Below are 26,261 nucleotides of genomic sequence, written 5' to 3' on the forward strand. Positions count from 1 at the left end.
TCGCCTGCGACTCATAGCGACCCTATGTACAACAGCCCTAAACTCCGCTCTGTCCTGTGCCAATCGCACTGTCTCTGACACTCCCATCCCAATTATCCCAGTCACTGAACAATCCACCTCATAGAGGAACTTCCTCTCCTGCGCTGTCCCTTCACCCTTCCAAGCATGATGTCCCTCTCCAAGGACCGGTTTCTCCTCACAACATGTCCAAAGTATGTTAGACAGAGCCTCAGAATCCTTGCCTCCAAGGAGCCACCCGGTTTAACCCTTTCCAGGACAAATCTGTTTGTTTTCCTAGCAGTCCATGTTTTTCTCAATACTCTTCTCCAGCACCACAGCTCAAAGACATCAATTCTCCTTCTATCCTCCTTGGTCATTGTCCAACTCTCTGATGCATAACAAGTGATTGGGAAGACGAAAGCCTGTATCAGACGCACCTTAGTCTCCAGAGAGACACCATTGCTCTTCAGTATTTTGGAGAGGTCCCTAACAGCAGACTTTCCCATGGCAATGCGCCTTTTAATTTCCTGGCTGCTGGTGCCAAGACTGTTGACTATGGAGCCAAGCAAACTAAAGCTGTGTATAATCTCAATCTCTTCATCATCCATCCTGATGCTGCCAATTGGTCCAGTGGTGAGAATCTTTGTCTTCTTGACATTGAGCCTCAATCCATATTGAAGGCTGCAGTCCTGACCTTCTTCTGCAAGCGCTTCAGGTCCTCCTCAGTATCAGCAAACAGGGTTGTGTCATCTGCATAACACAGATTGTTAATGAGTCTTCCTCCAATCCTGATGCAAAATTTCTCATTAGAGCCCAGCCTCCTGGATAATCTGTTCCACAAATAGATTGAAAAGGTATGGAGATACGACACATCCCTGGCATATACCCTTCCCAATTTTGAACCATGTGGTGTTTCCTTGCTCTATTTTGACAACTGCTTCCTGGTCCAAGTATAGGCTTCGTATAAGCACAATGAAGTGTTCTGAGATTCCCATTCTTCTCAGAGTTAGCCATAGTTTGTTATGATCCACACTGTCAAATACCTTTACATAGTCAATGAAACACAGATAAACATTCTTCTGGCATTCCCTGCTTCCAGCCAAGATCCATCTAAGATTAGTAATAATATCCTTAGTATCAAGGTCTCTTCTAAACTCAGCCGGTACTTCTCCCAGTTCTCGGTGGATGTGCTGTTCCAGTCCTTTTTGGATAATCTTCAGCAGAATCTTGAGTGCATGTGATATTAAAAATACTGTCTGATAATTTCCACACTCTGTCAGAATGGGAATAAATATAGATCTTTTCCAGTCAGTTGGCCAGGCGGTTGTCCTCCAGATTTCTTGGCACACTTAGTGAGCACCTCTAGGGCAGCGTTTGTTTGTTGAAATATATCTATTGGTATACCATCAATTCCTGGGACCTTGTTTTTTACCAGTACTTTCAGAGCAGTTTAATCTTCTTCCTTCATCGCCACAGGCTCTTGCTCATACATTCACCAATGACTCTGTATACTCTTTCCTTCTTCTTTGAATACTTCCTGGACCATTTAATATTCTGCCCAAAGCATCCTTCAGTATTGCAACTCAAGGCTTGAATTTCTTTTTCAGTTCCTTGAGCTTAAGAAATGCTGAGCTTTCATTAAAATAAAGAAAAATAAGAGAAAGAAATGCTGAGTGAGTTCAGCCCCTTTGATTTTCTGACACCAGCTCTTCGCATAACTCAAAACACACAGACTTTTATAATGCTTTTAAAACTTAGCTTCAAATTGTCTGTGTACAACTAATAAAAAAGATATATATATAAAATTTCTGCAACACATTCTAACTGCTACCGATTTGTTAGAAAATGTAAGTCATCAGAACGTTATTTAGAAAACTTCCAACATTAGCAATTGACAGGAATGTGTTAAACAACTTTTGCACTGTACTCAAATACTACAATTTAAAAAAAAAACTCTAATAATTAGGTAGAGGATTTCTAAGTTAGAAATATTAAAACTCTCCATAAATTAGTGGTGGCATAGAATTAAGACATAACCTGCAACCAGGAGAAGACAAAGTAGATGAATGGGATCTTTTAAAAATCAAATCCCTATGCACATCCAAAAACTTCTCCAACAGGGTAAAAAGGGAAGCCACTGACTGGGAAAAAGTATTTGGTAATATCAGATAAGGGACTTATATCCAGAATTTACAAAATACTTGAGCACCACAAGAAGATAAAGGTAAATAACCCAATAGAAAAATGGGACAGAATATGAACAGGCACTTCATCGAAGAAGACATTCAGATGGCTAACAAGCACATGAAGAAAGGCTCAAAATCCCTAGCTCTAAGAGAGATGCAAATTAAAACAACTATGAGATATCATCTCACCCCGGTCAGAATTGCAAAATTTAACAGAACAGCAAGCAACAAATGCTGGCGAGGTTGTGGAGAAACTGGAACCCTTATTCACTGTTGGTGGGAGTGTAAAATGGTGCAACCACTGTGAAAGGCGGTGTGGTGCTTTCTCAAAAAGTTGCAAATAGAGATACCATTTGACCCAGCAATTCCACTACTGGGAATATACCCTGAAGAGAGCATAGCTGACATCCAAGCAGATATATGCACACCCATGTTTATTGTAGCTTTGTTCACAATAGCAAGGAGTTGGAAACAACCTGAGTGCCCATCAACAAACAAATGGATAGAGAAACTGTGGTATATTCATACAATGGAATACTACACTGCATTGAAAAACAAGGAAATCATGCAATATTATTCAAAATGGGTGAGCCTGGAGGACATTATGCTGAGTGAAGTATCTGTCACCAAAGGACAAATACTGCATGATGCCACTGTTGTAAAACAGGACTGACCTTGGGACTGGGGAGAGATGGAGAAAAATGGGTTCAACAATGTATACTGCGTTGAAACAGATGAGGGATAAAACTGTTTAAAATGGATATGTGATTAGGTATTTTTGTCATGACAGGAGTCCAGAGCGAAGCCTCCATAGTGGAGTGGACCTGGGGAAGGGTTTGTAAAACAATGAGAGAATTTTCCTTTTACTTTTCCAAAAGGGTAGTGTACTAGGGGGGAGGGTTGGGAGGGTAGAAAAGTGCAACAATGAATTAATGGAAATCCAAGTTTTCTGTAAATTTTTACTGAAATTAATAATAAATTAAAAAAATTAAGACATAACATTTTATCTTTAAAGTGCCTGATGGCACAGCAGCTAAGCACTTACCTGCCAACCGGGACGGTCCTGTGAACCCACCAGAGAAATTACGTGGCAATTTGTTTCTGTAAAGACTTATAGTCTTAGAAACCCTTCGAGGCAGTTCTACTCTGTCTTGTGAGGATACCATGAATGAGTAATAATTCAATACATACAGAGTGGCCTTGAGATAATAGAGAAATCATAAACAATCCCTTCCTCTAACTTTGAAGGGGAGAAAAAAGGTGATATACTTGTCTTAAACATGACATCACCCAGCCCTTCTTGTGTGAGGTCCAAGTTAAAAATTAACATACATGATACAGATTTCAGCTCAGGCTTTGAAAGAAAAGAAGAGTTAAGAGAAAATCTTTCCGATTATCTGAAGAGACTCTGTCCACTGTTGTCAATATCAGACCCTCAATGCATGAGATCTCCACCAAGTTCAAGTCATGGTCAGTTTCCTTCCCAAGAACTTTTTACCAAGTCTAAGAAGCCTGATGTCCGAGGACTGGGACTCTAACCAGTAAACTAACATTTTAATTGTTAATTCTGATTCTTTAGTATAGAGGATGATAAGTCTTTTGTGTCTTATCATGCATGACTATTCCACAGTAAATTAAACTAATTTATGCTCGACAAACCTGCATATTTCTCTGCTTTAAGATAAAAATCTTAGAAATATCTCTCTAGCAACTTTTTAATGTAAAATCTGTAAGAAAAGTCTCCATGCCAAGATTAGGTCAGGGAAACTCAACCGTTCACATTCCAATTAAAGGCAGTTGTTTTTCTACTTTCAATTTTTAAGGCCAATACCGTCATTTTCTGGTTTATTAAGACTCCAGAAACCCTGATTGCCATATGAAATCTCCTAATAATATCTGCATTATTTTTTTTAATTTTAAATTTATTTTAATGAAAGTTTACAGAGATTTTGGACTTCCATTCATTCACTATTGCACTTTTCTCCCTGCCCACCCCTTTTTGAAAAGGAGAAGAAAAAATTCGTTATTCAATCCCTCCCCCCAAGTCCACTTCACTATGCTACCTTTGTTCTGGACTCCTGTCATAACAATAATATCTACTCATATATCCCTTCTAAACAGTTCTCTCCCTCTTCAATCAGCATACATTATTTATCCCATCTTTCTCAGTCTCCCTCTCTTATTCCAGGTCTTCCTTTATAACAGTGGCATTATGCCATATTTGTCTTTTAGTGACTGAGCTATTTCACTCAGCATAATGCTCCAGGGTCACGCATTTTGTATAGTATTTAATGAGTTCCTTGTTTTTCAATGGCACATAATATTCCATTGTGTGAATATGCCAGAGTTTCTCTAGCCATTCATTTGTTGATGGGCACTTGGGTTGTTTCCAACTCTTTGCTATTGTGAACAAAGCTGCAATAAACATGGGTGTGCATGTATCTGTTTGGGTGGCAGTTATGGTTTCTTTAGGGTATACTCCCTGTAGTGGAACTGCTGGGTCAAATGGCATTTTGCATTACTTCTTAATAAACTGTATTAATCAAATAAAAAGCACCCAACCTAAAACTTGCCAGTTTGCATTCTCCAAAACAGACAGCTGTCAAGTACCTTTCCAAAGTGCTAAAGAACAAGTATGTCTGTTTAAAGATTAAGGTGCATCTGATCTAAGACATGGTACCTACAATTGCTCCCTATATGCCTCAAAGGTGGGCAGTGAATAAGGATAACTGATGATAAAACAATGCCTTTGAATTGTGGTTCTGGAAAGAGTACTGAATACCATGGAATGCCAAAAGCAGCAGCAAGTCTAACTTGGAAAAAGTGTAAACAGGGCGCTCCTTAGCAGCAAGGATGGTTGAACCCCATCTCGTTAGGCATGTTGTCAGTAAGAGTTAAGTCTTTGGGGGGAAAATCATGCTGAGAAAGGTGGCTGGTCTGTGAAGGAAAGGAAGACCCTCAACAGAATGGACTGGCAGTCACTGTAACAACAGACTTGAGGACTTCAGATTGTAAGGATGACGCAGGACAGGGCTGTTGTTCATAGAGTTGTACATGAGTCATAGTTGACCTGACAGCAGGTTAACAAGAGCAAGTCTAGGCTCAAATCCTAACTTTGCACTTATGAGCTGAGCCTGTTGAGAGGTTGCTTCAGCCATGTGTAGTGTCTCTCCTTACACATCTGTAGATCACTCATAATTGGTAGGTTTATGTGAGGTCAGTGAAAACTACAGGTTAAATGCTATTAAGATTTTTTTCTTGGTAATAATGGCATATAAGACACTTGATCATACTTTAAAAAAACTCACCAAAAAACCTTCTATTCCCCAAACATCCTTTAGTGTTTGCTATTGAGAAGGCCAGGCCATAAAGGAGCATAAATATATGGATCAGACTGGTAAAAGGAGGTTAGCATTTGGCTGTTAAGGCATTTACCTCTCTGTGCATTTTAACATGTAGAAAGACAATTAGGATGAACTGGGAAAGTCAAAACATCACTTACAAATTTAAGTTATATATTTTTAACTCTACATTGATTTTGAACACATTCACGTTTATCATATTTTGAGTCTTTAAGATATTCATAGCGATATGAACAGTAAATTACATTTTGATATAGGAAACAACATCCATTTGGGTCTTTTAAACATTAGTTACATGACTAAACTTCTGATCAGTTAGAAAATAGCAGCCATTAGTGCTTGCTAAATAAAGAATACAACTGCACAGAGAGCAGTCTGAGAATGCAGGGGTTTTCAGCTGAAGTCATAATGTGGCATGACTTCCTGGTGATTAAAAAAAAATTAATTCAATTCTTAAAGTGAGATATATAGGTAATTACATATCTTTAATGACAGATAACCAATAACAAGTTTAAAGCAGCTTTAATGGAAGTTCATCATATTAATAGTTGTATATCATCTAACAAGCATAAGTCATACATGATTTTTATAACTAGTGAACAGAATGTGCTTCTCACCAGTATGTCAAAGGCGCTTTCAAAAAGAGAAACTGTAGTTACACACTCATGGTCACAATAAAATTGTTCATCTGTCCAGATAATTGCTAGGCTGATACACAAAAATCTCCTTAGCACAACACCATAAAAATGATGTATTTTGGGTATCAGAAGGGAAATAGGTCATTTCACCAGTTCAGGACAGAATAACTCAGTCCCAGCACTCGGGATCCCCACCTCAAGCACTGCTCCAAGAGAACTCAATTATAGCTGCAACTGAGGAATGATCTGAGAGTGTTCACATCAAGCCCTTGTCATGAGAACCTGATCTCTATCTTATCTTGAAATCTACAGAAAAACAAGGAATTAGGGATAGTTATGGTCAGCTATTGGGAACCCAGTGAATTAAAATCAACTCTAAAGTCTAGGCAAACCAGATTACTAAAAACCTTCCTTATTTTGTCAAATAATAAAATACAAATTTTTTAAAAATCTAATTTTAAGACTGATTTCTTGACAGAAAATGTCTTAAAAGTCTTAACCTAGATTGCTGCACACTGACAACAGGGCATATAAATTTCAAGGCAGGGTGTGATTCTTTTTCATATATGAGTATCATTAATCCTGGATGATGTCTTTATACCATTTTGCCACTAGATGACTCCACTGAACTCATGATTTTAAAGTTTCACAGCACATAAATCATATAAATTTAATTTTAGGTCAGTTCTTTCTAAGAAAAATATAACTATATATTAAAAAGAAATGTGATCATGAGATTAAAACAATCAATGCTAAGAGCACATGCACCATGTGGAGTTACATGCCATCAAACTGGAATCAACTCACACTGCAAGGCTGTAGACTGCCCATTTTTCTCTTGTGGAGCTGTTAGTGGATTCAAACTGAAGCATACAGCCTTTGCATCCGCAGTGCCAAGTCCCAATGGGCCACACTCCCAGAGCTCCCGAGACCAACACCAATAGTATTCACCTGCTTTCAAGTTAGAACATTTGTGTTTCACTTCCAAGTCAGTATTTCTTTCTCTTATTTTTACATTCCAGTCCTGATACACTTTATGTCAATATTTTCTAAAGAATATTCAACAGAAAGATAACGCTACAATGCTCAAGAGACAGGTGATTCACAGGACTGAATATTGCTAATATGAGTGGAAGTGTGCACTTTCAGATGATAAACTTTATTTGTAAGCAGGGAAAGCTCACATTACAATAACTGTAGGAAGTACAGTACATATATAAGCCAGCAATTCAGGCATTTATCATGACTCTCAAGCTGTATTATAGGTTATATATATACATCGCAATATATCTGACATCACAATTGCTCAATTGTTTTGTACACAAGAAAATCAGCTGTACTTATTGTGAGTCGGAAGTGGTCATAGTCACTATGTCCAGTCTGCTACGTCCTGTACTCTAATCTGTATATTTGATGGCGCCATGAATTATATGTAGTTGGATGCTGCCCAAATGCACAGTATGTGATTCACAACTGTATTCCAACAAAGTAATTTTCTAAACAACTTACCATGTCTTACTCTCAAAGATTTTCTTCCTTAGTGTTAAAAATTGCTGTAACATGGTTATGCTTACTTACAAGTATAAACCATAACAATCAATCATTGATGGCAAAATACACACCTTAAAACAAGATCAAGATTTTAAAAATACTTTGCAGATGCTTCAAAATGAATACTAATGAAATACAGTTAGCATTTCACTTGCAAACAGGATTAGATAGAAAGTATTATTCGTGGCCTTATATTTTATAAAATCCTTTGTTCAAGAAACTTCATATGATCATATGTGCCATTATTCAGTTCAGAACTAATGGAGTCACTTGGTTCCTGAGAGAGCTACTGCTTCTTCTTCTGGAGGATCTGACCATTGGTCCCTTCAGGTTGCTTGCTTTTGGCTTCTGGTTGCGCAAAGTTCCAATCCACTGGATTGAGCAGCTGTTGAGTCTTCTTTTGGGTCCAATATGGATTAATTATTATTGTGAGGAGGGCCAGTCCAACAAGGAAGAGTGCATAATGAGGCAGATACAGACTGCTGATTAAACCATCCCAGTGCCAAAAACACACCCACCACATGTGGTAGGTTAAAATCATGCGACAATGAAACATGTGAATCATTATCCACTGATTGAGCTTCCAAAACAGAGTCTCTGACCAGCCAGCCTGTAAAGTAAACAAACACAGATTTCAATATAAAACTCAAAACGAATTTCTTTCCATTGTGGTTAAATACATACATGTAATAAAACATTTACTATTCCAACATTCTTCATTGTAGAGTTCAGTGACATTAATGCTATATTAGAGTTCATCATGTTGTTCAACTATCACCTTTATTTACTGTTAAATTCTTCCACCATCAAAGTACATTCTTAACATTTAAAAGAGGGTTTTAACTCCCATGATAACATAACAAGTCCACTTAACAGCACAGAATTTTCTTGCCAATATTTTCCTTTCACTGGGGCTATAATATCGAAGCAAATTTCACTCCAGATGATAACTATGAAGATGATAATCAATGTAAATAAAATTTCCACTTTTCACTTCTCTGACCAGTTAAAACACGATATATTTCTGACTGCAGTCAGGTAAGTTAGACCTCACAAACCAAAAGGCCAAATAGGCAGACACTAATTACAAGCTTGGGAGCATCTTGGGCACCCTCATTTCGGACCTACAGACTCCTACTACTCTTTTGGATTTGTGAATTCACTAGAATGACTCATAGAAATCACAGACAGTACATATGTATTATTATAATTTTATTACAGGGAAAAGGCCTAGGAGGATTCCCAGCATGAAGCTTCCAAGTTCTCAAAACAATGTACTACCTTGTCAAGAGTCTAAATGCATTTCATCACCCAGGAAGCTCAGGGAGTTTCTGTGTTCAGAGCTTCCACTGGGGGGTCTAATCTTGTAATGGAAATTCTAGTCATTCCTCTGGCCTGCAGAGCCATCTTTTCATGAGACTCATCAATATCACTACATGATTATGAAGTGTTACAGTGGGTCTGTAGCCTAGCCACTCTACACCCCAAAGTCTACTCATCACCTCTCTCACCTAACCTGTTAGCTAGATATGGTCTGGAGTCCTTACAAAAGACATTTATATTATCAAGGTCACAAAGGTCACCCCTCAGAAACCCAGCACAATGAACCTAAGACACTTTCAAGCCTGGAATTGAACTCATCCTTAGGGGATCAACTTTCAGCCAAACAATTGTTGTTTTTACATGCCACTGAAGTTGAGTCAACCACAACTCATGGCAACTCTATGATCAATGGCTCTGAAACTTGCCCTAACCTAAGCCAACCTCACTATCTCTGACACATCTGATTTTCATTGCCACAGATAATTTCAAGCCATTTCATTCAAGGTCTTCCTCTCTTCCACTTACCATTGACCCTTCCATGCATGATATCCTTCTCTAAGGATTCCTTCTGACAAAATGCCCAAAGTATGAGAGAGTTCAAAATCCTAGCCTCCAAGGAGAAATCTGATTTCATCTTCTCCACCAGGAGAGATCTGTCTGTTCTCCTGGCAATCTGTGGTATGTTCAATACTCTTCTCCAGCATCACAACTCAAGTAAAGAAAGAAAAACAGATAGGGACATAAAGTGAAGCTTCATAAAAGTTATCAATAATAACTTTAGATAGACATACATTGTACCAAAAAGAATTGGCTGGCACAGAAGAAATTTTAAAAAACAATATATGATCAAAATGTAATTGTGATGAAAGAGGAAGTTCAAAGATGCTCTGAAGTACTTGGCAAAAAATAAAGCCCCACCAACAGATGTCTTTCAACAAGCAGATGCTGCCCTGTATATGCTCACAAAATTATGCCAAGAAATCTGGAGATCAACTGACTGGAAAAGATTCATATATATTCCTATTCCAAAAAAGGTGACCTGACAGAGTGTGGAAATCATCGAACAGTATCACCAATATCACATACTAGTAAAATCCTTTTGAAGATTATCCAGAAATGACTGGAACAGTACACTGACAGAGAACTACCAGAAATAAAAAGCTGGGTTTAGAGCAGGTCATAGCACTAGAGACATTACTACCAATGTCAGATGGATGCTGGCAGAAAGCAGAGTAACAGAAAAATGTCCATCTGTGTTTCACTGACTATACAAAAGCATTTGATGTAACTACCTTGAGCAAAATGGAAATCCCAGAACAATTAACAGGGCTTATGGAAAACCTAAACTTGAACCAGGAAGCAGAACAGAGCAAGGATACAATGCATGGTTCAAAATCAGGAAACAAGTGCATCAGGGACACATCCTGTCCCCATACCTTTTCAATCTGTATGCAGAACAGATCATTTGGGAAGCACGGCATTATGAGGAGGAACATGGCATTAAGATGGGAAGTAGAGTCATCAACAACCTACGATATGCAGATGACACAACCTTGCTTGCTGAAACTGAGGAAGACCTGAAGCCCTTGTTACAGGGGATTAAGGACTGTAGTCTTCAATATGGATTGAAGCTCAACATCAGGAAGACTAATATTCTCACCACTGGGGAAGAAGAGACAGGTTGTTAGCAATTACAGCTTGCTTGGCTCCACAATTAATATCAGCAGCAAGGAAACCGAAAGACAAATTGTACTGGGAAAATCTGGTGTCATGGACCTCTCAAGGTGCACCTAATCCAGGACATGGTTTCAAAATTACTTGTTATGCATCAGAAAGCTGGACAATGACTAAAGATGACAGAAGAAGAATCGATATCTTTGAGTTGTGGTGCTGCAGAAGAGTCTTGAACATACCATGAACTTTAAAAAAAAAACAAAAAACAGAAAAGGTCTGTCTTGAAGAGAGTGAAACCAAATTTCTCCTTGGTAGCTAGGATTTTTAAGCTCCACCTCATATTCTCTGTGCACGTGGCCAGGAGAGACCAGTCCTTGGAGGACATCATGCTCAGTGCAGGAGAGGAAGACGCCAGATGAGATGGGTCGATACAGTAACTGGGGATTTGGAAGTTGGTGTGTCGGAATTAGTGAGACTGGCTCAGGACATGGAAGGGTTCAGAGCTGCTATACATAGGGTTGCTATGGGTTGCAGGTAACTCAACAGAACATAACAACAACATATTATTTTGGTTGTTTTTAATTTAAGCCTCTTGTTTAGAATCAACAAGACCTCATGGAGGGACTTTATATTTAAATGTCAGTTGTTATATATTGGAGGAACATTCTTCTAAGTGGTACAACACTCTTATTTACTGTCAATCTTCTTTACTCAGGTAACCTGGGGTTGTTGTGATGCTTAACTTTGTACCACTGGGGTGTCAAATACCATAGCAGTTACCCATTATGGAGTTCTCAGTTTAAGAAGGTTTGGAAGGAGGAGTGGCATCTTCTTCCTAACATGCCTCTGGAAACTCTATAAACTTTGAGAAACGATGTTATAGTAGTTATAGAAAGGCTTAAGGTCTTTTGTCCATAGGGTTGTTATGAGTTGTGCTTGACCCCACAGCAATCAACAACAACAACAACAACAACGATGTACCATAAAAGAAAGAGAGGCAGTCTCCTCCTCCTAAGACTTATAGTCTAGGAAACACAACAGAAGGTTATGTAAGCTTGAGGGTCTTTTTGTTTGTTTGTTTGTTTTTCTTTTGGTTATTTATTATTATTAATTTTAATGAAAGTTTACAGAGACTTTTCTCCCTGCCCAACCCCTCTCCCCCAATTCACTCTTCTTGAAAAGAGAAATAAAAACTATTTCATTGTTATGCAATCCCTCCCCTCAAGTCCACTCCACCATGTAGCTCTCACTCAGGACTTCTGTAATGACAAGAATACTCATTCATATATCCCTTTTAAACAGTTCTCTCCCTCATCTGTTTCAATGCAATATACATCATTCTTCCCCTCCTTTTCTGTCTTCCCTCTAACCTGATGTCAGTCGTGTTTTACAACAGTGGCATTATGCAGTATTTGTCCCTTTGTGACTGATATATTTCACTCAGCATAATATCCTCCACGGTCATCCATTTTGCATAATATTTCATGAGTTCCTTGCTTTTCAATGCTGCATAGTATTCCATTGTGTGAATACACCAGAGATTCTCTATCCATTCATTGGTTCATGGGCACTTGGGTTGTTTCCAGCTCTTTGCAATTTAAGCTTGAGTTCTGAGTGTGTTTTCCTACTATTTACTATTTAGTAAGCTATCTGCACATAATAAAACTGACTGCATGGCGTCCATTCCCATTCATCTTTGTGTGGTCTCTAGTGGGCCCAACAAGACCCTTCCTTTCAGTGTCTCTTTTCTGACAGTCTTCAAGGATACTCTAAACTGTGCTTTCTCTTTCTCAGCATACTGTACTTTCAGAAACACCTTGGACTACTCTCCACAGCCAGGTACTTAGTTTGGCACATACAAGTAAGAGATAAGCATAAATCAAAAAAGCAACAGAAAAAAGCATGCTCTTCCATGTTAAAGGAGACAAAGAAATGGAAGTGGTAGCACACTCAGACCAGAAGAATCGCATGCATTATATCAAATGATGCAAAATTAAATTCAAGAACCCTTGGTAGTGTAGTGAGTAATGTGTAAGGTTGCTAACTAAAAAGTCGATGGTTAGAATTCACTAGTCACACCATGAGATAAAAATGGGCAGTGCCTGCCATAATGACTTACAGCCTTAGCAACTGATGAAGGGTCAATCTATGTCAGAATCTACTTGATGGCAGTGGGGAGCAGTGTTATGACCGTTCAAATAAAATATGCTGTTGCTACTGTTGTCGTTGCTCTTGTGTGCAGTCAAGTCAGAACTCACCCATAGCTGACCCTCCAGCACGTTTTCGGAGGCAGTAAAGAGCATGAGAGGAGACTCTCTATCCTACTCCCACTGAAAAACTGGTGGATTAGAACCACGTGCCTGTGGATTGCAGTGCAGTTTCTTACCACAATTGTTGCTGTAAGGTATGACTCACAATGACCCTAGGAACAAGAGATCTGAACCCTGACCTATACTGTGCAATCCTCAATCTCTGACACACTTGAGCCTATTGCTGCAATAACTTGATGTTATTGGTGTTGATCCATCTGGTTGCAGGCCATCCTCTCTTCTGCCAACTTTCCACCTTTCTAAGCATAATGTCCCTCTCTGAAAGTCTCTCCTAATAACATGCCCAAAGAATGTGAGGCAAAGCTTTGATAGCTGTGCCTCCAAGGGGCATAATACCCGCCCAATGCCTCTCATCTTTATTCTTTTGGCAGTCCATGGGATATTCTCCATGTTCATGGGATATTCTCTATGGACTTCTTTAACATCATAGCTCAAAGGCATCAATTCTTCTTCTGCCATCCTTATACAATGTTCAGCTCTCAGATGCACAGCCAGTGACTGAAGATCATGGCCTGAATCAGGTGGACCTTAGTTCTCAAACTAATGTCACGGCTCCTCAATAATCTGGAGAAGTTCATGACTGCAGACTTTCCCAGTGCTGGTACCAGACTGTGGATCCAAGTAAGATGAAGTTGTTGATAGTCTAAATCTTTTCTCCATATATCATGGTGCTGCCCATCAGTCCAGAGTTCAGAATTTTATTTTTTTTTTTACATTGAGATGCAATCCATATTGCATGTTGTAGTCTTTAATCTTCTGTAGCAAGCACCTCAGGTCCTCTTCTCTTAAGCAAGCAAGGTTGTGTCATCTGCATAATGATTATTGATGAGATTTTCTCTGATTTTAATACCACAGTCTAGTTTCTTGAATGATCTGCTCAGCATACAGATTGAATAGATACGGAGAGAAGCTAGAAACTGGCACACATCCTTAACTGTAAATCATGTAGTGTTCCCTTGTTTTATATGCACACTTGGTCTAGGTTTAAGTTTTTCATGAGCACAATTAAGTTATCTAGGATTCCCATTCTTCTCAATATTAGCCATAATTTGTTATGATCCACAGTCAAATGACTTTCTATAGTCAATAAAGGACAAATGGACATTCTTCTGGTATTTCTTTGCTTTCACCAGGATCCATATGACTTCAGCAATGATATCCATGGTACCATAATCTCTTCTAAATCCCGCCTGAACTTCTAGCCATTCTCTACATACAGTTCTAGCTACTTTTCAAAGATCTTCAGCAGTGTTTTGCTTGCATGTGATATTAATTATATTGTTTGATAATTTTCACCACATTCTGTTGGATCACCTTTTTATTAGAAATGGGAACAAATAAGGAACTCTTCCAGTGATTCAATCAAGCAGCTGTCCTTCAAATTTTCTGAGACAGACTGGTGAGTACATCCAGGGCTGCATCTGAACATGTCAACTGTTAGCCCACTGATTCCTGAGGCCTTCCTTATTTGTATCTTACCACTAGGCCACATGAAAATATTTTTTTCCTTATTTGTAAAATTGTAAGCTTGGACTATAAATTCTCTAGGGTTCTTTTTAATCTGTAAAGTAGGCATCTACAAATATAATCAATTTCCGTGTTTCAAATTTTGCTTTCAGAGCCCAGAAGATTAGTATTACTACTACACTTCATTTTTGAAGTATACCAACTTCTACAATTCATGTTTGTCTAACATCTATTTCTCAAGCTCTGGATGCCAGACCCCTCACAAAGGAAAATCTCCCTCTGCACACGAGCCAGAAGGCCACTCTGTGTACAAACAATACAGCACAAATGCAGCCTCAGGGACACTGGAGACACTGCTCCCAAACCACTTGTCCAGCAACTTCCACATAACAGACACTGACTTTTCTTTTTTACATAAAATTTTATTTTAACTGTGATTATAAGATACATTTACAGAGAAGTTAGATTTTAATTCATTCATGGTTGCATATTTTACCCCTTCTCCCTCCATTCCTCCTTCCTCAGTGGCACTGACTTTTCATGAGTCAGACAGTGACTCATGGCAGTGCGTTTGGGTTTTAGTTTGTTTTAAACAAGTTTAATCTTAATTTCACAAATATATTCTTCTTCCACATTTAATATTTCAATTTTTCTTCTCAAAAAGCTTTCATTAAAACACTAACTTGAAATCAATGGCATCTTTGAATGAAGCAAATAGAAAACCAATAGTATTTTTAAAAAAAATTGGTGCTAAATATGTCACATGTTTTTATGTGCATATGAACATTATGCATTTAATATTCACCAGAATCTCCATTTAAGTTATGAAAACAGAGACTTGATAGGTTAAATGACTTACCTAAGAACATATAGCTAGGAAGTGGGAAGCTGAATGGTTTCTATTGTTGCTGTTGTTAGGTGCTGTCGAGTCAAATATGACTCATAGCAACCCTGTCCTGCACCATCCTCGTACTTTCTGACATACAATAGCCCACTGCAGAAGTCACTGTGTCAATCACCTGGTTGAGGGTCTTCCTCTCCTTTGCCGACCCTCCACCCCTCCCAATACTATGTCCGTCTCCAAGGAGTAACACCACCTAGCAACAGGTACAAAATATGTGAGGCAAAGCCTCATCATTCTTTCCTCCAAAGAGCACGTCGGTTGAACTCTTTCCAAGACATATCTGTTTGTCCTCTTGGCCGTCTATGGGATGTTCAGTCCTCTTCTCTAACACCACAGCTCAAAGGCATCAATTCTTTTTCTGTCATCCTTATTCACTGTCTAGTTTTCGGATGCATAGCTAGTAATAGGAAAGACTATAACCTGAATCAGATGTAGCTTAGTCCTAAAACTGACATTACTACTCCTCAATAATTTGAAAAAGTCCCTAATTGCAGATTTTCCCAGTTCAAAGCATCTTCTTATGTCTTGATTGCTCGTACCAAGAGTGTTAATTGTGAATCCAAGCAAGATAAGATGAAGCTGTTGACAGTTTCAATCTCCTCTCCAGACATCATGACACTGCCTACTGGTCCAGGGGTAAGAATTTGCGTTTCTTGATATTGAGACACAATTCCTATGAAAGGCACCATTCCTTGATCTTGTGCAACAAGTTGTTTCAAGTCCTCCCCACTTTCAGCAAGGCTGTATCATGCTACTCTCATCAGAGTCCAGCTTCTTTGATAATTTGCTCAGCGTATAGACTGAACAGGTATGGAGACAGAATACATCTCTGACACACTCCTGAACAATTCCAAACCATGCAATCCTTCCCTGCACTGTTCTCACAGCAGCCTCTTGATCCAAGTATAGGTTCCTCATGACCACAATTAAGTGCTCTAGGATTCCCATTCTTCTCAATGTCAGCCACAACTTGACACAGTCAAATGCCTTAGCAGTCAATAAAACACAAACAGACATTCTTTGGGTATTGCTTCCTCTCAGCCAGATCCATCTGACACCATAATGATATATCCCTGGTGCCACAGCCTCTTCTAAATCCCTCTTGAAGTCCTGGCAATTCCCTGTCTACTTATTCCTCTTCCAGCGTTTTGAATGAACTTCAGCAGCATCTTGCTTGCATGTCAAACAATAATTTGATAATTTCCACATTCAGTTGGATCACCCTTCTTGAGAGTGAGAATATGGACTTCTTCCAACCTGTTGGCCAGACAGCCATTCTCCAAATTTCCTGGCATAGACTGGTAAGCACATTGAAGGATATGTCTCTTACTTGAAACAAGTCATTTGGAATCCCATTGATTCCTGGGGCCTTATTTTTTGCCAATGCCTTCAATGCAGCTTGTGCTTCTTCTTTCCTTACTATTGGCTCCTATTCATATAGTACATCCCCAAATTTTTTGGTGTCAGTCAATTCTTTCTGGTACAGTGACTCTATGTATTCTCTCCATATTCTTTTGATGCTTTCTGGCACATTCAATAGAGGACCCACAGCATCTTTCAATATTGCGACATGAGGCTTCAATTTGTTTTTTAGTTCTTTAAGCTTCAGAAATATAGAGTGAGTTCTTCTCTTTTTATTCTCCAATTCCAGCTCTCTGCACATTCAATTACAGTACCTTGCTTTGTCCTCCTGAGCTGCTGCCCTTTGAAATTGTCTGTTCAGCTCTTTCACTTCGACATGTTTTTTACTATTATTCAATCATATGTTCTTACATCTAGAGCCAAAGAGGAAGAAACTGAGAATTGTTTTAACCAAATTTTGCAGTCTGAAATTGACTGAACATACAATCAGGATGTGTTAATGATAATTGGTGACTAGAGTGCAAAAGTAGAAAACAATGAAGAAGGAACAGTAGTTGGAAAATATGGGCTTGGTGATATAAATGAGGCTGGAAATAGAATGACTAGATTTTGTATTGAAAATGATTTTTTTCATTGTAAATACTTTTTCTAAAAGACACAAAGGATGACTTTACATGTGGATTTCACCTGATGGGCTGCATTTGTAGAAGAAATCGTTGGGAGAAGCTCAATATCAGCTAGACAAAAGTAGGCCGGGGCAGCGCATCAATTACGCATATGCAAGTTCAAATTGAGGCTGAAGAAAATGAAAACAAATAGACAGGAAACAAGGTATGATCTGAAATCAATTCCATAGGAATTTCATGATCATCTTAAGAATAGGTTTGGGGCATTGAATACCAGTGACAGAAAACCAGATGAGTTATGGGATAAAATCAAGGATATCATCCATAAAGAAAGCAAAAGGTCATTACAAAAACAAAGGAGAAAGAAAAAAAATATAAACAGATGTCAGAAGAGACTCTAAAAGATTGCACTGAATGTTGAGAAGTCAAATTTAAAGGAAAAGATGTCTAAGTGAAAGAGCTGAAAAGATAATTTCAAAGTGCAGCTTGGAAGGACAAAGCAAAGTACTATGCTGGAATGTGCAGAGAGCTGGAATTGGATAATAAAAAGGGAAGAACTCACTCTACATCTCAGGAACAGGTTTGAGGCCTTGAACACTAATGAGCGAATATCAGATAAGTTATGAGAAGATATCAAAAATATAATCCAGAAAGAGTGCAAAAGATCATTGCAAAGATGGAGGAGGAAGAAAAGACCAAAATGGAAATCAGAAGAGACTCTGAATATTTCACTGGAGTGCCGAGAAGTAAACACAGAAGGAAGAAATCAAGACATTAAGGAGTGGAACAGAGTGGAACAGGAGATTTCAAAAGGCTGTGTGACAAGACAAAGTAAAGAAAATCAAAGGAGCCAAACTTGCTCAGTGTTTCTTAAGCTCAAGGAACTGAAGGGGAAATTCAAGCCTCGAGTTGCAATACTTAAGGATGCTTTGGGCAGAATATTGAGTGATCCTGCAAGTATTAAAAGAAGATGGAAAGAGTATATAGAGTCATTATACCAAAAGGAATCAGAAGACACAGAAGAATTTTATGAAACAACATATGAGCAAGAGCCTATGATAATGAAGGAAGAAGTTCAGACTGCTTTGAAAGAACTGGCTAAGAATAAGTCCCCAGGAATTGATGGTATACCAAATGACATATTTCAACTAACAGATGCTGCCCTAGATGTGCTCACCAAGTTGTGCCAAGAAATCTGGAGAAAAACCACTTGGCTAACTGACTGGAAGAGATCTATATTTGTTCCAGTTCCAAAGAAAGGTGATCCCATGATCCCACAGAGTGTAGAAATTAGTGAACAGTATCATTAATATCACATGCAAGTAAGATTCTGCTGAAGAGTACCTAAAAACAACAGCAACAGCACATCAACAGAGAACTACCAGAAGTGCAGGCTGGATTTAGACGAGGCCGTGGTACTAGGGATATTGTAGCTGATGTTAGATGGATCTTGGCTGAAAGCAAGGAGTACCAGAATAATGTCTATCTTTGTTTCATTGATTATGCAAAGGCATTTGACTGTGTGGATCATGACAAACTGTGGCTGACTCACTTGACTGCACTAATACAAAACCTATACCTGGACCAGGAGGCAGTCATCAGAACACAAAAGGGAAATAAACACTGCATGGTTCAAAATTGGGAAGGGTGTGTGCCAGGGCTGTATCCTGTCTCCATACCTTTTCAATCTTTATGCAGAACAGATTATCTGAGAGGCTGGGCTCTATGAGGAGAAATGTGGCATCAGAATTGAAGGAAGAATCATCAACAAACTGTGTTATGCAGATGGCACAACCCTGCTTGCTGAAACTGAAGAGACCCTGAAGCGTTTGCTGTGGAAGGTTAGGGACTGCAGTCTTCAGTATGGATTGAGGCTCAATATGAAGAAAAAAAAAAAGATTCTCACCAGTAGGCCGATTTGTAGTAATATAATAATGGATGGTGAAGAGATTGAGATTGTTCACAGTTTTGGTTTGCTTGGCTCCACAGTCAACAATTGGCACCAGAAGCCAGGAAATCAAAAGTGTATTGCAATGGGAATGTCTGAGATTAGAAGTACAATGACGTCAGTCTGGAGACTAAGGTGTGCCTGATACAGGCCATGGTCTTTGCAATCACTTGCTATGCATCAGAAAGCTGGACAATGACGAGGGATGATAGAAGAATTGATGCCTTTGAGCTGTGGTGTTGGAGAAGAGTACTGAATATACCATGGACTGCTAAGAAAATGAACAGGTTTGTACTGGAGAGGGTGATGTTGGGCTGATCCTTGGAGGCAGATTCTGAAGCTTTGTCTGACATACTCTGCACATGTTGCAAGGAGGGACCAGTCCTTGTAGGGGGACATCATGCTTGGGAGGGTGGAGGGACAGTGCAGGAGAGGAAGACCTCAATATGATGCACTGATTCAGTGACTACGGTAATAGGGGTAGGTTTGTCGGAGATAGTGAGATTGGCACAGGTTAGGGAATAGTTTAGGGCTATTGTACATAGGGTTGCTATGAGTTGCAGGAGACTCAACGGCACATATATGACTGGGTATTATGGTATGACAAAAGTCCGGAATGAAGGTTGCATAGTGGCATGTACTTGGGGCAGGGATTGTATACCAATGAAGGAATTTTTCTTTTACTTTTTGAAGAGAAGAGCAAACTGGGGGAGGAGGGGTAGGCAAGGAGAAAAATGCAACAATGAATGAATGGAAATCCAAAATCTCTGTAAATGTTCATTAAAATCAATAAAATAAAATTTTAAAAACCCCAACAACAATGAATACTTACAAATCAAAACTGAGAAAGAAATAACAAGCTACTGCAATTGATATATCCCCATCTTAAATTTGTGGTGATATTTTGTCCTGATTTATATTCTTCAGGATCTTATTAAATTAAGAGCCTGATAATAAGTGTATTCTTTGGATTTTGATATCTCAAGAATTTGGCAGCTTTGTTAAAAGCTTGAAAGAGTTTGAATTTTTTGGATAACTATTTGCTTGAAACAGTATTATTTTAGTTAGAACAAGCAAGAAAATTAGCTAGAAATGTCTTATTATAGCTATTGTTAGATGGATCTTGGCAGAAAGCGAAGAATACCAGAGGAATGTCTATCTGTGCTTCATTGACTATGCAAAGGTTTTTGACTGTGTGGATCACAAAAAGCTGTGTCTGACTCTGAGAAGAATGGGAATTCCAGAACATTTGATTGTGCTAATGTGAAACCTATACTTGGACCAAGAGGCAGTTGTCAGAACAGAGCAAGGAGACACTACATGTTTCAAAATCAAGAAGGGGGTCCGTCAGGGATGTATTTTGTCTCCACACCTTTTCAATCTGTATGTAGAACAGATCATCCCAGACGCTGGGCTGTATGAGGAGGAATGTGGCATCAGGATTGGTGGAAGAATCAACAACCTGTGTTATGTGGATGACACAACCCTGCTTGCTGAAACTGAGGAGGACCTGAAGCACTTGCTACAAAAGGTCAAGGACTGCAGCCTTCAACATGGATTGAAGTTCAACATCTAGAAAACAAAGATTCTCACCACTGGGCCAATAGGCAGCATCAGTATGGATGGTGAAGAGATTGAGATAGCTAACAGTTTTAGTTTACTTGGTTCCACAGTCAACCCTCTTGGTAACAGCAGCCAGGAAATCAGGAGATGAATTGCATTGGGAAAGTCAGCTGTGAGGGACCTCTCAAGAGTACTGAAGAGCAATGACATCAGGCTGGAGACTATCTGGGCTATAGTCTTTGCAATTATGTGCTATGCATTGGAGAGTTGGACAGTGACTAGGGATGATAGAAAGAGAACTGATGTCTTTGAACTGCTAGGAGAACAAACAGGTTTGTCCTGGAGAGGGTGAAGCTGGAATGCTCCTTGGAGCCAAGGATTCTGAAGCTTTGTCTGACATACTTTGGATATGTTGCAAGGAGGTACTGGTCTTTGGAGAGGGACATCATGTTGGGGAAAGTGAAGGGAAGGTGCAGGAGACGAAGACCCTCGATGAGATGGATCAATTCTATGAGTGGACTGGTGGCAATGCGTGTGTTTGAGATGGCGAGGTTCGCACAGGATATAACAGCATTTAGGGTTCTTGTACATAGGGGTAAGGGACTCCATGGCATATAACAACAACAACAACAAGCTACATTAGTTATTTTTTATTTGTTTGATGAAGGTTAGTTTGTAGCACTGCTGGCTTTAGAAAGTTAATCTAATTACTGGGATGAGAAGTTGTTACTTAAGATTCTGTACAAAGAGTTATCTTAACAATGTGGGGGAAAAGCAAAATAAGGTCTCTAATTCTACTGATAATCACATAACCTGAAGCCACTTTTGCTCCAGTAAGAATCACTCTCATCACTGTATCTCCTAGGATAAGATCTACAAGTAACACCTTTTTGGCTTTTGTTTACTTCTACTGGACTCTACTTGTCCAACAAGAATATCTGGTTCTGAAAGTTGCACAGATGAAAGTCCAGAAAAATTCACCAAGAAATGCTCTATACTGATTACTCTTGAGTTGCAAAAGAGAGCAAGCAAGGAAAGATTGCTGATTCTCCTTCAATTTAAAAGAAAGTAACTTCTTGCACAACATAATAAAACTTGCAGATAATAATCTATTTTCACAAAACATGTCTATTTTCTTAGTTTTAGTTTCAAGTCATGAAATAGGACGGTCTCCTATTTCTTTGTCGTTGATATTGTACCATCAAGTTGGAATTGAATCACAGCTAATCCTCCAGTGGGTTCTCAGAGGCAATTAACTTGCAAGATGTCCCTCCCATCTTTCTTCCAGAGCAGCTGGTGGATTCAAACTACATGCCTCTGGGTTGGCAGTGTAATTCCTTACCACTAAGGCAACAGAGCTCCCTGGTCTCATATGTAATTTAGTGCTGCATCAAATTTGTTTCTGTATGTATGCCTTCATTGCATACATGACTGCAAGGATGCTTAGGTGCTGTGTTTGTTGTGGTTGTGAGCCATCAAGTCAGAACTAACCCACAGCTGACTCTGCTATATATTTTCAAAGGCAGTTTAATCACATGGGAGGAGACTGCCTATCTTTCTCCCATACAGCAATAGGTAGATTTGAACCACGTGCCTTCAGGACTGCAGCACAGTTTACCACCAGGTAATGAGAGCTCCCTGGTGCCAGGCTAACAAAGGAATAGCCATAGGCCTTGTCCTCAAGTCTTCAAAAAGGTTCCACGTCTGTGATGAGCACACCCACAAAGAGAAAACTAGAATGCTGTGTGACCTGCATTACAGTGCAAGATGTGCACAGGATAATTCAGAGGTTCAGGTTACAGCACAGCCATCTTATCTAAAATGATTCCATGCATATATCAGTAGCTTCATACAACACTCATTTTATTCAGCATAGGACCTCAAAGGAAGCTGGGTCAATGAAGTGACTGACCATTTAATGCCATTACCGGCTTCTAATCACATGTTGTGCTTGTGTGCTCATCCTCATTGTCACTGAGTCAGAATCAACTCATATCTAACCCTCTAGGTGGTTTTCAGAGGCTGGACATCATAGTTAGGAGACTGTCCATCTTTCTCCCACAAAGCTGCTTGTGGATTTGAACTGCCACCTTTGAGTTAGGAGGGCAACTCCTTATGGATTATCCCACAGAGTTCCCAATACTCAAATCATTCCTGCCCCCAAGAAACTCACACCACCCTCTAAATCACACATTCATGATGATCTCACTAGGCTCTCAGTCTAACCTGCTGCCAATATCATTTCTTTTTCATGATCATGCTATAACAAGACTTTACAGAGATAAAATTCAGTGTCTGATTTTTGTTAAATTAACCTTTATATACACAGTTATTCATACAAAGCTTAACCTTATTCTTCTATAGGGCACACCATCTCCAAGAGACCCCACTGTGCACTATGCATAGAGCTCAGAAAGACACTCAGATGTTACATTCTGGTACTACAATGGGGAAACGAGGGGGAAAGCAAAGTTGTTTTTTACTTTGCAGGTCCTAAGAGAGTTTGCAGTACATGATAAATGTTTGTTGTTTATGAATACTCTGTACCATTTATAATGGTACAGTAAAAATACACAAATGTACCCTCAACTAGAGAGATGCAACATGGACTTGAACAATTGGGCTTGAGCATATGAGAAACTGTGATGATGCAGGGCAAGGTTTCGATTTGTTCTTCACAGACTCACCATGAGATGTGGTCAACTTCAGAGCATCTAACAGCAATATTAGCAACAAACATGCAACCCCTCTGTATCATTCCACATGTAGGAAGATGGAAGTTTTCTGAGGTTGACCTGCATCTACCTTATTCTTCTGTCTGCTGTTCCCTATGTGTGGTGGTAGTTATTCAGTACTCTCAAGTCAGAACCAACCCATAGCTGATCTTCCAGCAAGTTTTCAGAGGCAGTCAATTGAACAGGGGAAGACTGCCAGTCTATCTCCTGCAGAGCAGCTACGGGATTCGAACCACATACCTTTGCACTGGCAGCACAATTCCTCATCACTAAGCCACCACACCAATGCTCCCTACACTGATAAGTTCTCAGTACATCTTGGGATCTATGTGGGCTACATAATACTGGTAGTAAAGTAATTAAATCATACCCAAGAGCAAATATTGACATTTTTACAAATTCAAGCTACCCTATATTTTGTACATTTATCCTAATAAACCTTGGTGTAAAATAGAAAAAAAAATACACAAATGTTTATTTGAATTTAGTCAATATATATTGTATATGAAAAATCTGCACCATTTATATTGACGATCATATTTAATGCAGTGGGCAGGAATATGTCATACTTCTCATTTGCTTTCTCTCAAAGCTTACCCTGATGTTCTATACAAGAGAAGCACTCAACAATATGACTACTATGCGGTGACTGCATTAAAAACTAACAAAAAGGTAGTATTTCAAGTTTGATATAAAGTGCCCTGTGAAAAAAAGAATGTGTTATAGAAAATGGAAAAACAAAGTATACTATGAAAAATAACTTTAAAGAGCTTAATATAGCATTCTGACATCGAATGAGACTCAAGGCACATGCTGAAAAAACACTTCCAAAGCACAAAGTATTTAAATATTACTAAACATGCTGGAGAAATTATACTAGGTTGCCAACATTTTCAAATCACAAGTAACACAGGCTTAATAAGAAACAGTTTTTTAAGTGTATACCTATATATTACTTGAGATTTTTAAAAGCATTCGAAAAGAGTGAAAGGTCATGTTTTCTAGGGCTTAAATAGTAAGATTCTCTGAGTTTTCTTTTTTTAATCAAGCAAGAAGTCTGAAAGATGTCCTTCAAATAGATAAATTGAATATAAGCAAAATGTACTCATCAATGAATTTATATGCTGTATTTTAGTCTGCTGATGAATTTATAGCCTGGTCTACCATGTACTTTTAACCATTCATGCTGACATGAATACAACTTCTGCTAACACCTGTAGATAGAGTAAATGACTCATGTATTTTATAAGGAATACTTACTTTTAAGAGCATCCAGGAAATGCAGGTAAAAGGAGTGCTCATCTCCAAGAGCAACGTGGTCATAGCTAGATAGTGGCCAGCTTTGAGATTGACCACCGAACCAAGAAATCCAAGAAAAGCAAAGAGATGGTGGACAACTAGAAACAAATCAAATGTCCGGAAAAACAAGTTGGACAGGTGAACTGCAACATTTTCAAAGAAAAAGAATCCTGTGGCTGTTGCGACGTTGAACCAGCACCAGTTCTGCTGGCCACAAGCTTTATCAGCATGAAGAACAGGGTCGACCAGCAGAGCCCACAGACCAGCGAGAGTACTCTGAACCCCAAAGACAGCACGGGTGGCTGCAAGATTCCAGAAGACCTTCTCTTTGGCCACTAAAGAGCGATACGTGGAATTCAAAGAAGAAGACAGCTGATGGCAGACAACAAAGACACCCAGGTAAAAGAAAAAACCAGCTACCACTAATGTTAAGCGAATTTTCCATGAAGCATAATCCAAATCAAAAATGCTCTCAGATGTAGATCCATCATTTTCAAGGTCCATTGTCTCAAATTTTTTACCAAAGGCGTCTTGAGGTAAATGCAGGGCTTCTGAGCCCTGTGCTGAGCCTGTCAGAGTAACTGTGCCTACAGTCTTCATGCATTTGTCTTCAATCTGCAGAAAGAAAAGATAATTCACTTTATGTTGAATAGCAGATGTTAGAACACATCACTCAAAATAATATTAAAATAAAAACATTTTTATTAGCTGATGTTGATTCAATTTTTATTCATTGAGATGTCATAGAATAGAACTTCCCTATCGGGGCTTCTATACTGTAAACTTTAATGGACAGGCCTTTCACCTGAAGAGCTGCTTGGGTGCATACGAACCATTACACTGTCAGTACACAAAGTGCTTACACACTGTGCCAGCAGAGTTCCTAGAAAAGATCTCTCTTTGAATTTTTTTGCTGTTGATACCAAGTGTTTTCAATAATGAAAATTATTATGAAATCAAGTAAAAGAAAACTGACGTAATATGAATTTTGCCACAATTATGTAGACTACATATACCTCAAGTGGATTCCAATGTTAATACTGGTAGAATGAAATTTTTTCCCTTCAGGTTTACACAGGTGTGTGTATGTATGCATACACAGACACACACACACACACACACACACACACACACACACACACTCGCGCACTCTCTCTCTCTCTCTCTCCTTTCCCTTGTTTTACTTCTAGAATCCAAGACAAAAATACTGCCACAGTACTACTATGCGGCAAAGCTATTTAGGAACAGTACCATATTTCAACCACAGCTCAAGGAAACCACATAGGGACTGGA

General features: G+C 39.0%; 1 protein-coding gene across 1 annotated transcript; it reads right to left on the reverse strand.

Annotated features, from left to right (window-relative positions):
- Positions 1–8,023: 8,023 nt before the first annotated feature.
- Positions 8,024–25,472, reverse strand: CLN8 (ceroid-lipofuscinosis, neuronal 8 (epilepsy, progressive with mental retardation)). Its single transcript, XM_006882907.1, has 2 exons — positions 24,930–25,472; positions 8,024–8,347 (listed from the first exon to the last, which is right to left on the reverse strand). Exons 1-2 carry the CDS (start codon positions 25,470–25,472, stop codon positions 8,024–8,026), a joined length of 867 nt encoding a protein of 288 aa, XP_006882969.1.
- Between the last annotated feature and the right edge of the window lie 789 nt (positions 25,473–26,261).

The sequence above is a fragment of the Elephantulus edwardii genome, unplaced genomic scaffold, assembly GCF_000299155.1.
Source record: "Elephantulus edwardii isolate Elephantulus edwardi_28Jun2011 unplaced genomic scaffold, EleEdw1.0 scaffold00025, whole genome shotgun sequence".
Lineage (NCBI taxonomy): Eukaryota > Metazoa > Chordata > Mammalia > Macroscelidea > Macroscelididae > Elephantulus > Elephantulus edwardii.

Excerpts from the sequence above, each read along its gene's own strand:
- CLN8 (XM_006882907.1), bottom strand. The coding sequence starts at position 25,472 with ATGGACCTTGAAAATGATGGATCTACATCTGAGAGCATTTTTGATTTG. Across the intron at positions 8,348-24,929 it reads TTTCCTGGATGCTCTTAAAA|GCTGGCTGGTCAGAGACTCT; the intron begins GTAAGTATTCCT and ends TTTACTTTACAG.